Raw genomic sequence first — 17,111 nt, forward strand, 5'->3', positions numbered from 1 at the left:
TACTTTTCATAAAGTTTATTATTTAGTTTTTATTCTGGTTTTGGCTGCATATTGTTAACATATTCTCTTACATGCCCACACCCACAGATTCTCCCCCTCTCAAAAAAGTATAGTAAATCTAAATTCTTGTACAGTAGTGCCCTCTGGTGGTTCACATACCAATTCAACACAGCTAGCAATATTTGGGAATAAAACTTCTATTTTGAATATCCTTAAGATTTTATAAATCAGAATCCCTTGATTCTACAAATTATCTACAGAAATTGACAAGGATTTAGTTAGAAATGAATACTCCAACTACAGAAAGTTTTCCATGATGGTAAAGACAAATGTAATTTCATCGGTCTTTGGAAGTATTGGTTTTCTTGCGTCTAGTGTGATACCTAAATGAGAAAAAAACCCAGAAGATATATTAAGTTAGTATCTCAGACACCAAGTAATTTAAATACTTGTTTTTTAAGAGATTAGGAGCGTTATTAACAGTTATGTTTGAAAACATTATCTTTATAAAAGAAGACTGTAGACATGTTCTATTTATCCAATAATTAAACCATGTTTTGTGCAGTTTCTTCAATCATGTAACAAATCTTCTATTGTTTTGGTTCAAGGGCAAAAGTAACTCCCAGCTGTAGAAGGATTCCAAATATTTTTAAAATCTGAACACTGCTTGGAACATTCACAGGGGCAGAGGTTCACCAAAGCGTACCCAGCACTATTCCTACTTTCACCTAAATTTCTGGTAGGAAAAAAGGAACCAGATTTTCCTAGTTATTTCTAGACTTTCTAGATAATGGAATTCTGTTATCTCTCTTTCTGGTTATGTTGTTAAAGTTAGACTTCCATGTCAATACTAAATTAGTTTTTTTTTTAAAAAAAAAACTGTGGTACCAAATTCAAAGGGAATTGTGGTGGATTGTACCGATCCAGAGTCCTACAAGGGAGGCTGTGCATTCCAAAGGAGTTAAGAGACAACTCAATTCAGATAGTTTGTGTGAGAGAAAGAGAATGAAGAGAGCCCCTCCTAATAGTTCCCAGAGTATAGGTTTGTATAGCACAGTGCTTTAGTTTGGCAAGATTCTGTCTAGAGGTAGTGAATAATAAAGAAATCTGCTTGATGAATCACCAAGTGTCTTTTTTTAAATTCTGAGGGCCTGACAGGAACCTTGCTCATTCTAAGCATAAAAGTACAATATGAATACATCCTATTCAGTACCTTCTTGATCTTTCTTGCACACAATAGAAATCCATGACACACCTAAAACTTCCTCAAACTATGTCTCATCTAAAACTGTATATTGCTTTAAGAGCATATGATTGACACCAGGGGTGGGTTCTACTTACCTTTACTACCAGTTTGCAACGGGGCTGTGCGCGCATGTGAGCGAAGCGAGCGTGCTCTTCTGCGCAAGCGCAGAAGCATTTTGGTGATGTCGGGGTCGGTGGGCAGAGCCTCCCGCCGGTTTTAATACCGGTTCTATAGAACCGGTGCGAACCAGGGGCAACCCACCACTGATTGACACCAAGACATTTAAAATGCATCTGACGCTCATCAACTGGGCTACAGGTGTATCAACCTCTCAAGGAAGTACAGGCCCTAGTCACATGATACTTTTTCACTACTTCCACTGGGAAGCAATTTCATCGACAGGTATTTATTGACCCAGTTGCTTATGGAGCAAAATGGTCCACTAAGCAATAAATCATAAATATTTATTTTTAGTTCCAGTCTGGAACTTTAGATGTAAAACTAAACATTCTCCAGAATATATTTCTCACAAAATTTGCTAGTGAAGCTATTCCTAGGCAAATGTAACTCTTAGGAAGAAAAGAACTGCATGCACATTTTCTATGAGGTTATCACATTCCTAAGAGAATTCCAAGATCTGAAAAGAAATAAAAAGCAAAGTATTTGCACAACATAGTCCTCCTACATTTTAGAAAATGCAGAACAGTAGCCAGACTTTCTGAATCCAAAGAAAGGTACACGGCTTTAGTAAAGGCAAATAATTTTGTACCTTTAAAAAAAAAAAAACACCTTTGAATTAGAAGAAAGAGCAACGAATGGCATGGTTTAACTCAGGGGTGAAATGCTCCCAGTTCGGACTGGATCACCCGATCCAGTAGCGATAGCTAAAATTCAAGCAAAAATTCCTGCACCCCCTCCATGCCCAGCTGAGCCGCACGATCATCAGAGGTTGTTTTTTTTACTTTTAAAAACATTTTTTCTACAACCTCTGGCCGAAAAAATGCTTTTAAAAGTAAAAAAAAAAAGCCTCTGATGATCGTGCGGCTCAGCTGGGATTGTCAGAGGCTTTTAAAAGCATTTTTTCTATAACCTTTTTGACCGAAGATGATGTAGAAAAAATGCTTTTAAAAGCCTCTGATGAAAAAAAAAAAAAGTTGGCCACGCCCACCAAGTCACATTAGCCCACCACCACCAAGCCATGCCCACAGAACCGGTAGTAACAAATTTTACATTTCACCACTGGTTTAACTTCTAAAAACAGTTAATTAAGTCTTGAATCTAAATGTCAGAAGTACTGCTGATATAAATGTTTACTCAGCATAACATGTTCCCAATTTTCTTCAGCATTTAGACATTTGGTAAGAACATTTCTTGAGCCAATGTAGTGTACTTTTCATCCAAGATGCATATGCAGTTATTTTCAGTTTTGGTGCAGTGGTTAAGGTGCTGGACTAAGACCATAGAAATAGTTCAGATTCACCCTCAGCCATGGAAACTCATTCAACCTCCTTAATCTACCTATAGGGTAATCAGAAGGACAGAAATGTGAGGAACTATGAGTGCTGTGTGTGTTCCAGGCTCACACAGAAAAAAAAAAAATCTGGCTGCCTTAATGAGTAGGAGAGAAACACTCTACCCATGCAAACTCCAAACACTTCTCTATCATTTCCATAGAATATATAAACCTAAGGGTTGAATCCTTGAACCCTAATAAGTCAATAAATGCAGACCAAACCTGTGATGAAGTTCAACTGAGTTATGCACCAGGAAAGAACCTGAAGTATTGTAATTCATCCCATTTTAATTTTACAATTGATACCTTCAGAAATACTTACTGTCCCACAGGATACCAGCGATGTTTGGTTGTGTAAAACATTTTACTAAGTGCCTCAATTGTGGGCTCATCCTTGTAATCTTCCTTTTCTTCTAATTTAGATTTCAGGACTTGTTCATGTGTTTCTTCTTTATAGGTCACAGGGTCTAGTTGTGGAATGGGCTGTCAAAGTATATGTTATCCAAATTAAGAAATACAACTAAAAGTTTATTTCTCCAAAGAGATTCCATTTACTAACACTACACACCTAGATGAGCTGGCACTATTTGACTGTAGTACAGTTAATAGAGGCTAGGAATACAAGACAGCAAAACTATTAATACTAATATACACCAAGGAAAGTTTTGTAAAAAGCATTTCTAATAAGATCTTAATACAAGGACTTTTTACAAGACTTTTCTTAGTGTGTATAGTTAGCCTAGCATCCTGTTTCCATCAACAGGCAGCCATATTTCTCCAGGAGGTTTACCTGCAAAGCATAAAGACAGTGCTGACTTTCTCACTGTTTCCCTCCATAACCACGTATATCCAGCAATATGCTGCTTTTAAATCTGGAAGACTTGCTTATCGTCCTTGCCTACTCCCTTTAATCTATGATAGTCAATAATTACATATTTTGTGGCACTGAATTCATAAGATAACTGTGTGTGAAATAAAAGTATTGTCTAAATGTTATTCCAACCAATATTAGAATCACTGACTCCAAACTTTAGAGAGGGAGCTTCTACAACTGTACTCTAGGTAATCCATAATCAATGAAAGCATTTACACCTTTAAAATGATCCTCAACAATATTTAAGGTTAAAGTCAATATTGTACTTCTTCTAAATAGTACTGAGATTACCAGGACACCATTTTCCCATTATGTGACCTGAATGTATTTTTGTCATCTATTTGAAGGTAGCTCAAAGTATCTGAGGTAATCCATTAATGTAATTTTGCTACCTCCTGTATTTACCTTTTATGATCTTACTTTGTAAATCACAGTTATATTATGGTATAATACCCAACAACATATATATGAGGAAGATTACCTAGGCCTAGTAACAATTTTCAGGAAGATACAATTTTCAGTAACTTACTTTTGTATGTTCATATGGAATATCCACTGAAGGGTGATAGCAAACAATTGTCTTTCCATCTGATGTCATAGCAAGTTCAACTTTGCTAGAAAATAAAGCAGACGTCAACATTCCTGCCATTTTAAGAAGATGGCATTGGAGATAATGCTTTAATTAAAATTTATGGAAAATATACTAAACAGTAATTATTTTGAATGACACCCATAAACTGTAAAATATTTAACTAAAAGACACAAGATTAAAAATTGCCAAAATATATTCAATAACAAAGTATTTTAATAAACATAAAAAAACCAAACAAGCAAACATGCAATACATAAACTGCATAGGAGCTAAAACTGGTATTTGTAATCTAAAGACAACAAAATTTTAAACGCCCATATTCAATATTTCTGTGGGACGGATGAACTGCCTGCATGAAGACATGATAGCCAGAGGCATATGCCCCACTGATGCTGCAGACAAAGTGGTGGGTAAATGCAAAATTGTGTACCCCGCAATATGATGGAAATAACACAAAGAACAAGATGATTCAATATTTCTTTGAAAACTTAATGAAAGTAAGTATTTGGTACTTCTACAGTAATATAACTAAAAATGGAGATCAATTGTGTATAAAACATTTGAAGGATTATTCAAGATTTTTTGGCACTTGTGTCAGTTTTCTAGCCAAATTTCCCAGCACTCTTGAGTTGCTTCAGAACAATATACAGTATATTTCAGTTCAGGAGATATGGTAATAGTATGTTAGCTTGCAAACTGGACCATACTGGCTCTACCAGGCCTGTTTATATTCTGTCCCTAATATATAAATTTGCAGAAAGGCTAGAGAATTTTTTTGTGAACCAACTTCTAGAAACTCTGCAAATAGCACCTCTCTTTCATAATTAAATAACAGTATACATGCAGAAACAGCTGAAGCAGTTTACAGAACAAAAAAAAAAGACATGTGCTTTGTATGCTCTTCCACATATTGTGAATAATTCTTTTGCAGGATTTGCAGTCCTAGTCGATAGTTATTTCACTGTTTAAATAACCTTTATGAAAAAGCTGCTATTCTTATCTGTTTAGAAATTAAAATAATATACATTATTAATTAGTTAAACCTAATCAATGTATCAGGCTGGTTAGTTTAAAACAAAGGCACACACCAGTTTTTGCATTTGTCTTCAACCCACACATAAGACAAGGGAGTTGCAGTGTACTGGGGATATCGTGATGGCATACCGTATGAAACTCAATTACCAGCCCATTCAGTACAAACGTTAGCATCTAACAGTCTTTGTAAATTAATAGTGATAACATGTAGAATAGTTAATACTTGCCAGTTATAGTCATCAGGAAGTGGTGAATATGTAGATTTGGGACAGGCATGAAATACTGCTGCATCTGCAAATACAGGAGCTAAATAGTATAACAGAATACACACCAGACTGTCAGTCTCTTAACACTGTGGGAATGAAAATACCACCAAGGTTATATAATGTAGTGCTAATCTAGGGGTTGATGATAAATTTAGGGGTTTTCACTCTAGCATAAATCCAGTTGTTTCACTGTTCAAAACTTTAAATCAAATTGCAACTTTGAAAGAAAAAGCAAAAGGACTTCTATAGGGCAGTTTTATCCAACTTGGTGTTCTCCAATATTTTGGATTAGAATTCTTATAATCCTCAGTTTTGGTACCTTAGAATAATGGGAACCGAGGAGGGCTGATTTAGAACATACAGAAAAGGGTGAGATGGGGAAGGGATATAAATGTTCATGGACATTTAAGGCAAGACTACATACATTGGAAATCCAAGCCCGATCCGGTAGCGATGGCGGCGGGTGGTTCGGAGAACCGGTAGCAAAAATCCCTGTGCGCGCCCCCCCCACCATGGCCAGCTGAGCCACACGATCATCAGAGGCTTTTTTTTTTTACTTTTAAAAGCATTTTTTCTACAACTTCTTCCGCCGAAAAAATGCTTTTAAAAGTAAAAAAAAAAACCTCTGATGATCGCGTGGCTCAGCTGGGATCTCAGAGACTTTTAAAGCATTTTTTTCTGCAACCTCTTCAGCGGAAGAGGTGGTTAAAAAAATGCTTTGAAAAGGCTCTGATGATCCTAGTTGTGTTCTTGATCGGCAGAGGCTTTTCAAAGCATTTTTTTGCATTTGCAGAAAAAAATGCTTTGAAAAGTTAAAATAAAAAAAGTTGGCCACGCCCACCCAGTCACATTACCCCCCCCCCACACACACACCAAGCCATGCCCACAGAATCTGTAGTAACAAATTTTACATTTCACCCCTGCCAACAAAGTTCTTTTTCTGCTCATCTGCTATCCCCAGTTGCCAGTGAAGCTGCATTATTTGTTCCTCCTGGGAATTTATATTTCTTATCACTCAAAATACCATTATATTTCCTTATCCATGAATATACAGTAGGTAGTCAATTTACAATCACAACTAACACTGGAAATTCTGTTGCTAAGTAAAGTGGTTGTTAAATGAATCTTACACAGTTTTACCTTTTTAGCCCATGGTCATTAAGGGAATCATGCAGTTGTTAAGCAAATTTGGCTTTATCCTATTGATTTTACTTGTGGAAATCCCATGGGAAAGTTGCAAGTGGTAATCATGTAACCATGGGACACTGAAAGCCTCATAAATATGTGCCACTTCCCAAATGCCCAAAGGTTGATCATGTGACCACAGGGAGATTGTGATGATTGTAAGTCACTTATTTTAGTACTGTCATAACTTTTGTTATGTTGACAACATAAACAGTTGTTAAGTGAATGGTCATAAGTCAAGGACTACCTGTAAAGACATTGACAACCAAGCAAAGATCAGAAAAATAGAACTGTTTCTTCTTGCATAAACTGAATACTATTACTGAATAGAAAAGGGCTTAATCAATTTTACATTGAAGTCAATTCTTTCTATTCCTACCCAAGCCAAGTAACATAGTTTTATGGTGGCAACATCCTTGTCTCTTGAGCAAAGGAAGGCCACCACATGGAGGATTATCCATGGCCAATATCTGACATAATGTTCATTTTTTCAGAAAGATTGAAATGGGCTGTTGATTTCTAATGTAAGGTCACTATTCTCCTGGCCACAAAGAAGCAGTATTCTAGTATCCAATTAGCTAGTAACACAGAGAATGCACAGTGCTTACCAGTTAGCAAAGGCTTCCTGATGAAAGTTGCCAAATGCAAAACAGACTTCCTTGAGGCTGTGGCCATGGTAGCTGGTCAAAGAGTGGAATTTGGAGAAATCAATTCAGGTTTCATTCTTGTTTGAAAGTCAGCTCATTAGCTTAAATATGTTAAGTCAATAACAATTACTCCAGTATTTCAACAGCTGTTCCATGCATTACTAGGGAGCAATTAACAATACAAAGTGTAATCACTGCCTGAGAATTCATTATTTTAATTTCATAGGTGGGAACTTCTTCATATTCACAGTCATTATTGATTATTTCATTAGTCATAGTCCTCTAAACCAACCTTAAAAATTTCCAGGTATGTGGACTTCAGTTCCCAGAATTACCATCAATGGCCATATTGATTATGGAATGTTGGATCTGAAGTCCACATACTTGGAAATTGCCAAAGCTGAGAAGCACTGCTTGAAAGCCGCACATTTCCAAGGTAGAATTAGGATATTGCAAAAATAAGGAGAAACCAAGTTATATAAAGCACTCAATAACTGTTTTCCCCTTAATTTTAAACAGTTCTATTTAGTCTTTTTGTAATGAACAGTCAAAAATTGTCCCTCATTTAGTATAGCAGTATTTGTATGCCTATCATATAAATTTAACTTTTATTAATCAAATTTATATATCTGTTCATCTCATGAAAAGTGACTGCATACAAGAATCCAGTAAAACAGTGAATATATAAAACAGTCATCATCTAAAACCATTATATAATAATTATAAAAAAGCATTAAAATGATTTTTATTTTATTTAATTCTATCTTTATGTTTATAAATAACTCAAGGTGGTGAACATACCTAATACAGTACTCCTTCCTCCTCTTATTTTCCTCACAACAATGACCCTATGTGGTTCCACCTGGGCTGAGAAAGAACGATTGGTCTAAAGTAACCAAATCGGCTTTAATGGTTAAAGTGGGACACTCTCCCCCTTTTCAAGGCTAGTATCTTAACTACTAGGCCAAACTATAAAAGAAAAGTTAAAAAAGAAAATAATAGGCAGAAGATATTAATAACAAATGTGTTCTTTATCAAAATATTACTTGAATGCAACAGCTATTGATGCCATGGTGTGGCTTTAAATGAGTGCTCAAGTCTCTAGTAGTCTTTCACCAGCCCCAAAGCTAAGCAGAATTAACACAACTTGACTGCTTTTCAACATATTTCTATCACCACCCCCTCAATTCCTGTACATTCACCCTTGTTCTTAGTATTTGTCCCAGTTATTTGCAGGATGCACTTGTTTTACATTGCCTAATTCTTATCAATGCATGGTGTGACATGGGGTTTTGTTTTTCAGCCAGCTTGTCATTGTTAATTAGGCTGACAGGAGATGACTGGCCCAAAGTCATTCAGCTGGTTGCCATGCCTAGGGGAGGACTAGAAGCTGGCAGAGGGGAGGACTAGAAGCTGTTAACAGTCCAGCTACACAACTGGCTCTCTCTGCATCTTTATTCCAATATGGCTTTTAAAGTTATTTAAACAAACTAATGTTATTAATATAATGCATGAACAAATAATAAAAGTTAAAATGCCACTTTAGTATTTTAAAATAGACATGTTTTTTTTTAAAAAAGGATTTTAAGCCAACACTGAAAAGAGAAAAAAGCGTCATTAGGCAAATATTTTAGGAAGATAGTTCCATATAGTATCTGTGGGAAATGTAAAAATTCTGACTCTTATTGCCATCCATTTAGCTTGGAGAGTAGTATCATTTGAAATTCTCATATACTATGAACTGGTTTAGAATTAAACCATTAAATTCACAAGCAGGTATATTATGAATTATAGGGTTGTAATGGTGTTACACTTAAAATGATATTTAAATTCAGTTAAGTCTACGATAATAACCTACATATTGTAAATTCCTATGCAATTAGTCTTTATAAGAAGTTGGCTTACACAACAGAGAAGGCAGAAATAACGACCTGTCTGCTAGGAGTTATTGCTCTCATTTTGCTGATTTTACTTGATTCTAGTCAGTATTTACCAATCATTTGGGGTAAAAAAAATGACCTAATTTAGTCACCAAATTTTGTGCTAATTAATCATTTAATTTATATGCCGCTAGACTCCCAGCGACTCTGAGTGGTAAATTGTGTTGGACTACGAGTGCCATAGAATGGGAGATTCAACTAGGATGAGAAGAGTGGAAGCTGCAGTCTAACACGTGGAGAATATCAGATACCAGAAGTGCCCAACTACATTATTTAAACGGCATAAGCTAAAGTTTCTATATGAGGGCGGAACTTTTGCGACAGGACAAGAGGACGTGACCAGACAGCCAAAAATCTAATCCAGGGAAAAGAAATAACGCAGAAACGCTTACCAAACAGAGGACACCGGATCTCTATGACGTAGACGAATTCTCGGAACAACTTCCGGGAACCCCTCAAGATTCACCAAAGGACATTGGGAAATGTAGTTCGGATGAGAAGACTGTCCAATTGGTAGCATCCAAGTGTGTAATGATAGATCTTAGCACAGGAGTCTTTCCGATTAGTTTCGTTTTCATAGTTTATCAGCGCAAACTTTCCTTCCTTCTTTCATAATCATAGTCTGGTTTGCGTGGCATGGTGTGTGAAAATAGAACAGTCCAATCTCGCGTGACATCGGGTAGGACTGGGAATGATTCCTACCTGAAACTCTGGACAACTTCAGAAAGTAGGGTAGTTCTAGTATACCGCTGAAGTGTCTGATTTCTAGTTATTTGACAGTAATAATAGAAAATCATGGCTATAATCACATAATTATCTGCCACAATGTCCTTCCTGTCAGTGACTACTTCAGCTTCAACCGCAACAATACACGAGCAAATAATAGATACAAACTCAAGGTAAACCGTTCCAAACTCGATTGCAGAAAATATGACTTCAGTAACAAGAGTGGTCAATGCCTGGAATGCACTACCTGACTCTATTGTTTCTTCCCCAAACCCCCAAAACTTTAACCTTAAACTGTCTACTGTTGACCTCACCCCATGCCTAAGAGGTCTGTAAGGGGCGTGCATAAGCGCACCAGGGTGCCGTCCCTGTCCTAATATTCCTTTTTACTTACTCTTTTCATGTATTCAAATTATGTTTATACTTTTACCTGCTATCTTATATATGCTTGACAAATAAACTTATGATTATGAAGATACTAATTCATGATAACAGTTTACTGAATACATTAACAGTATAATTTGAATTGCTAGAATAATATAGACTAAAATTGTAATGGCTAAATTGAGGTAATTGTGTGTAAACTAGATCAACTATGATTTACTGAACCATTTAACACTGTGGTTAATTCTATGTGTGAAATCAGCAAGTGATATTTTCCACCCAATGGAATGGGGGGGGGGGGGAAAGCACTTAATAACTGGGTCCTAGAAACAAATGTTTGTAAGTGTGAGCTCAAGTCAATGTAATACAAAGCAATAACACATGCTTGTGTTCAGATCTAACTGCTTGTTCTTTAATTCCAAGTAGATAATTCTATAACTGGTTTTGGCTGGAGGCTCTAACTTAAACAAAAATATATTTGATGGGCTTAAAGCCCTTCTACCCTGGTAGGTAAAGTGTAAGTTCATTTCTTGACTTGTGTTTCTACATTTGGAGAAAGACATGGTGCCATTGTAAAATATATAAATTCTAGGCATCTGCAAGATCCATTCTTAGCATCTTAGTTTGGGAAAACTTAGAGCCTGAAAATCGATGTAGGCGACAAGGTTCATTTAATTTAAGTCTGTTTTGTGATCTGTTGGATCATAGGTGAACATCATAGGATCCACAATGAAAAAGTCCTCCAAATTCAGAACCACTAATATTTTATTCCTTAAAAATACTCAGTGGCTGAAATGGTTGGCTGGTTTCAGATTTATTTGCCAAAATACAGACTTAATATTCCAGTGCTCTCAGATATAAGAATGGAAGGATAACATTCAGAAACTGTGGTGTAAAAGGAAAAGAAAGAGGCAGTACTAGATGGGAGGAGATGGGAGGAGAAATAAGTTGGGAAATGGCACATCCAGTATTGTGGATGAGCTTCCAAAAAGTCTTGCTCAGCACACTTCCCTGCAGTGTCATTGTTGTATCTTCCTAACAGAAGCCCAGAATAAAAGCAATACTACTATAATATGTAAACATAGACCAAAAAAATATTTAACACAGTGAGGAAAGATATGGAGACAACCTGTTTTAGAATTTAGAATTACCAGAAATCATCTATGGTAGGCTGAAACAATAAAAAGAGGGTAACAGGATGTCCATAGGGATGGAGAAATAGTATCGTAAAGAAGAGGGAGTCAAGCTATTCTCCTGAAGGCAGGACACGAAGCAATGGATAGAAACTAATCAAAGAAAGAAGCAACCTAGAAATTTCCTGGCAGTGAGAACAATTAATCAGTGGAACAACTTGCCTCCAGAAGTTGTGAATGCTTCAACAGTGGAAGTTTTAAAGAAGAGATTGGATAACCATTTGTCTGAAATGGTATAGGGTTTCCTGCCTGAGCAGGGGATTGGACCAGAAGACCTTCAAGGTCCCTTCCAACTCTGTTATTCTGTTAAATAGGCCCCCTTCAGTCAGACTTCACTGGCTACCTCTCTGTGAGCGGCCCATGAATGTTGATGCAGGGTAATTGATATTGGTGACATGCAAGTGTAGGAAGTTAGCACCCACCCATCTCCTAGAAGAATGAAATATTCTAAGTGATATTAAAAAGGCAGAATATTATATTTTCCCTAAAGGAGAAACATGTTTCTAAAGACATAAACTCAGAGCCTCAGCTCTCTGCGCCGCCCCCCCCCCCCGATATTTTGGTGCCAACCTATCTACAAGACAAAAGGCTAGGCCAGTTTATCAACAAAACAAAAGACCTTCACCCTCAGGGCATAATAGGATTAGCCCTCTACCCATCTCACCACATGGCACCTGGGAAGATTGCACCACCCAGCAAGATTCAACCAAGCCTGGGACTCAAGACAGCCTACAAAGTTATCCCTGCATAGTGCCCTCAAACAGCCTCCATGTTTCCATTGGAACTGAACCCAGATGGACATTTCTTCCAACACAAGGATACTGAGTTTTATGTTCATGCAGTAGAAAATAAACATAACCTTTTTCTAGAAAAAAAAAATTAGCTGCATTTAATTATTGACAGGGTATCTGTTCTTTAACTGATTTGCAAAAATCGTTAAGTCTATTCTACACATGGGGTAGCATTAGTAGGCAAGCTGTTTTCTAAGTATCTGAATTTGATAAATAATGAAATTAAATCAGTCGAAGTGATCTGTACTTCTTAAAAGCTTACACTTCACTAACATTTTATTACAAACCCATATTCACCCTGGAATTTATTATGAATTAAGTAAAAATTACTTTTGAATTATCAGGTATAGAATTCTACGCTAGATTTATAAACATTTTAAGATGTTTTAAATACTTTGCAGATGAGGATATCCTCTCCCTTGGTTGAGAATACAATAAAGATAAATTTATACTGTAATTATAACTGCATTTTGTATCTCTCTATCAGCGTAAAGTTGCCTGTTGCCTTCAACTTTCTTCAAAATACAAGTGGTCCTCAACTTACAACCACAATTGAGCCCAAAGTTTCCATTGCTGAATAAGGCAGTTATTAAGTAGTTTTGCCCTATTATAACATTTTTGCCACAGGTGTCAAGCAAATCACTACAGTTCTTAAGTGAATCATGCAGTTATTAGGTGACTCTGGCTTCCTGCATTGACTTTGCTTGTCGGAAGCCAGCTGGGAAGGTTACAAATGGTGTTCACATGACCCTGGGACAGTGCAACTGTCATAAATGCCAGTTGCCAAGTGCCCAAATGTTCATCTCATGATCATGGAGATGCTGCAGTGGTAGTGTGAAAAATGATAAGTCACTTTTTTTCAGTGTTGTAACTTTGAATGATCACTAAACAATTGGTTGTAAGTCAAGGACTACCTGTATTCTTCAAAACATTTTGCATTATCATTTCTTTTTCCAACACCTTGTGACAAAATTGAATCAAGCAATGGTCATGAAATAATCAACTTATTAACAAGCTAAGAGGTTAAGAACAGTTTGTAGTGATGTCCATAGAGCACGGGTGTCAAATTGGATTTTTTCGAGGGCCAGATCAGTATTGTAGTTCTCCTCCGCAGGGTGGGTGGGTGGGGATGGGGGGTAGGGAGACGGGATGGACGCATCCTCCCATGCCATTTTCGGCCTGGACAGCTTCCTGCAGCACCTTGCTGGTCAAAATGGGGCACGGGGGCCCCTGCACGCAGCCCCCTTGTGCCCCATTTTGGCTGCCAGAGGCACCGCGGTCCAGTCCATTGCTATTTCAAGCCCGGCCCCTTAGACCAGATTTAAGCACACACACCCCGCGGGCTGGATCTGGCCCGCGGGTCTTGAGTTTGACACCCCTGCCAGAGAAGAATCAAAATCTATGATAAATGTAGCATTATGTTCAAATGGGCTTGTGAAAAGGATGGGGCAAAGGTCCCAACCCATACCCACCATCTTTCAGATTTTGATATCTTCCATTTATTGTTGCTGGCAATCCTTTCTGTCTACTTAATACTAGGCAGAGCTGAGTCATTCAGGGAAAGAGTTGCAGCATTGTGACCAATGCAATGGAAATATGGTACTGTAGAATGGAGGTACTACTTTTCCCAGTATTGCTAGAGAGATTGGTGGTTTTTTTCCCTTGGATATTACTTAGGTGATGGTTTCATAATGTGGTTGCTGAATTGCATATTACTTTCTTTAAAGTAACATTGCTTTTAAGTAAAGTTGCACTCCTGGTGGCTTCATGGACATGGCTATGTCATTTTCTTGGCAACAGTACAGAACTGCTATTCTGTTTACTGCTTTCTTCTGAGAGTTCTTTCTCCCTAGTCTGGTTTTTCCTGATGATCCAAATACTAATCAGGCCTGACCCCAATTAGTTTCCAAGCCCACATAAAATCAGCCAGCTGCTGCTTCCTGCTGAGGCAAGGCATTGTTTGCATGTCCTTCAGCAGGTATATGACCGTAGCTCAGCCTTCCCCATCCTGGAGCTGAATTAGATACCAGAATTCTCAGTCCACATGAGAATTAATTAATAAATAAATAAATAATTATTGACATTAATTTTTTTTCCTGTACATAAAATAGTTTAACATTGAACTGTGTAGAGAAAATGTAACAATTTTCAATTTAAGCTGCTGGTGACTTAATGGGTATGTTAAAATGGCCATGTGGAAGTCCTTTGTGCTGTCATCTTCTAGAACAGGGGTGTCAAACTTGTGTCGTCATGGTGGCATCACGTGATGTATCAGGACATTTCCCCCCTTCGTTAAACTGGGTGTGGCCACCATGGCCAGTGCGTGACTCATCTGGCCCAGGGCTGGGAGTTTGACAGCCCTGTTCTAGAATGTTTTTAAAACCTTGCTACTGTAAGAGACATTTTTAGGAGAGGATCCTGGAGTAGGAAGAAGTGATTTGTAATTTTAAGACAGGATCTATAGCGAAAGAGAAACACAGATCAGCAAATAAAAGACAGATGTTTTACATTTTTTCAGCATAAATTTGAATTCAACTACAATGTTTAATATGGAATTGTAGCATTAAATATTAGTATCACAAAGCAACCTTCCTAGATGAGTCCTTCATAATAATACCAGCATTTTACAGCCACTGGGGGAGTAGGAAACTAGGAAGTTATTTGTGAAGGACTCCATTTCTAAGAAGGCCCCATGATCAGATAACTATCATTCCAGTCTTGGATTCAGAAGAGACACCGAAAATAGAATTGCAATTGAAATATGAAGGCATGAAAAATTTGCTTTCAGTGCAAATGCAATATGAGAACAATATTAAATTACCAATAGGCATTATGAGACAGCTGCCTCAAGATGCAAGTTTAGGATGCAGTGGAATGGCAATAGTTATGTACTGACTTTTACAGTAAGAGAGATACAGCACTGATAGCTGAACAGATGTTTGATATGATCTGTCCTTATGCACAGGTATTACATTAAATTGATGGTCTCTAACTTGTCTACATGACAACTTATGAGGCATAAGGTTATTAGATATATTAAGAAAGGAAGGACATGGAGAATTGGACAAATGGGTGGGTGGAACACACTGATTGTTTAACTTTCTTGGCATCCCCAACAAAATTGGAAAAAATTGTAATGAAAATAAAGTATTTAGATCTACACGTGTATGAAATTACTTTTGCCAGTATCAGTTTTTTTAATTGCAGGAACGTGCTGGAGCCAATTAGTAGGCAAAAGTCTTGTATGTCCCATCTAGTACTGATGTTATCTAATTGGATAATGAAATGTCTGCAAGAATACAATCAAACTTAAGACTACCAAGGAACTCCATAGTTCAACCCTGAGCTACAAATATTCTCTTTTATTAGAACCAAGTAAGGTCTTATTAATTTCAGGCAATAGGGAATCTACAAATTAAAATCACCAACCTTGTTAACTTGCCATTAGCATTCATTAGGGAAGCCTCATGGTGAAAAGCTGATATGGAAGAGATACTGAAAAGGCCTGACAATATTTGATTTTAAGCCTGTGCTTGCTGAATGGAGGGCAGGAGGGTAAAAAGATCATGTCTTCCTTTTGCCCAACTCTGATAATCCTAGGTCAGGGGTCAGCAACCTGCGGCTCTGGAGCTGCATGTGGCTCTTTTACCCCTCTGCTGCGGCTCCGTCACTCAAAATATGCATCACAACCGCCAATGTGTGACACCCACCGGCATGCGATTTATTGAGTTTTTCAAACCCCAGTAGGCCAATCATGAATAAATCCAAGAAAAGAAACATTTCAGAAGAAATCAGAACATTTAATTCAACCACATATGCTAGTTTTGTGGTCGCTCAAGAAATAGTCAGGCACGGGAAAGATTTTGTGGCTCCCGGTGTTTTTTTTTCTGTGGGAAACGGGCCCAAATGGCTCTTTGACCAAATGGTTGCAGACCCCTGTCCTAGGTGCTTAAGGATATTGATCTACCTGTGTACTGAGGGAGAACAATGCAATATTATCTTGTTGGTAGATCTAGTGGAAATAAATGTGCTTTGTTGTTGTTAGTTGCGAAGTCGTGTCTGATCCATCACGACCCCATGGATAACATTCCTCCAGGCCTTCCTGTCCTCTACCATCCTCTGGAGTCCATTTAAGCTCACACCGACTGCTTCAGTGACTCTATCCAGCCATCTCATTCTCTGTCATCCCTTTCTTCTTTTGCCCTCAATCTTTCCCAGCATTAGGCTCTTCTTCAGTGAGTCCTTAGGTGGCCAAAGTATAAATGTGCTTAAGACAGTGTATTTGGGAGCGAGCATAACAAACTAATTTTAAAAAGACACATATTTAATATTTCCCCCATAAGCCATATTAAAATGTTTACTTTTTTGATGATCACGTGGTCCACCTAAAGGAAATCGGCTGTGCTAAACTTTATGTGGTTTGTTTAGTGTTTTATTCTTTTGTGTAAACCCAGCCAACTTTAGTTGATTCAAGCAAATAACGGTTAAACAACCATGGTTTAATCTTCAGGCAAAAAAAACAAACCCCTCATTGGATGAGAATTTTGCTGCTTTGCCTGAGGCAACAGAATGCAGAACGGCCTTTCTCAAGCAAAGAGAGACGCCTCAATGGTTCTCACCTTTAAGGGAGACTAAGAGCCGCGCCTTCTAGAGTCCTCCCGCTCAGGAAACCACTGGGTTCATTCATCCTCTCTTGCTAGCAATTGACACTACACTTCC

General features: G+C 37.6%; 1 protein-coding gene across 8 annotated transcripts; it reads right to left on the reverse strand.

The window, feature by feature from the left end:
- On the reverse strand, positions 1 to 9,929 carry MRPL42 (mitochondrial ribosomal protein L42). 8 transcript variants are annotated; one of them, XM_060694626.2, is made up of 7 exons: positions 9,691 to 9,716; positions 8,160 to 8,327; positions 7,320 to 7,391; positions 5,488 to 5,566; positions 4,163 to 4,247; positions 3,082 to 3,242; positions 1 to 383 (listed from the first exon to the last, which is right to left on the reverse strand). In XM_060694626.2, exons 3-7 carry the CDS (start codon positions 7,384 to 7,386, stop codon positions 338 to 340), a joined length of 438 nt encoding a protein of 145 aa, XP_060550609.1. In that variant the 5' UTR covers positions 7,387 to 7,391; positions 8,160 to 8,327; positions 9,691 to 9,716; the 3' UTR covers positions 1 to 337. The 8 variants fall into 8 exon arrangements, with proteins under 8 accessions (XP_060550609.1, XP_087730121.1, XP_034259732.1 ...); XM_087873995.1 differs by having other exon boundaries at positions 5,488 to 5,551; positions 8,160 to 8,225; positions 9,691 to 9,715; XM_034403841.3 differs by having other exon boundaries at positions 5,488 to 5,551; positions 9,691 to 9,713.
- Positions 9,930 to 17,111: the final 7,182 nt, after the last annotated feature.

Source organism: Pantherophis guttatus, chromosome 7 (genome assembly GCF_059756535.1).
Source record: "Pantherophis guttatus breed Tessera chromosome 7, ASM5975653v1, whole genome shotgun sequence".
Lineage (NCBI taxonomy): Eukaryota > Metazoa > Chordata > Lepidosauria > Squamata > Colubridae > Pantherophis > Pantherophis guttatus.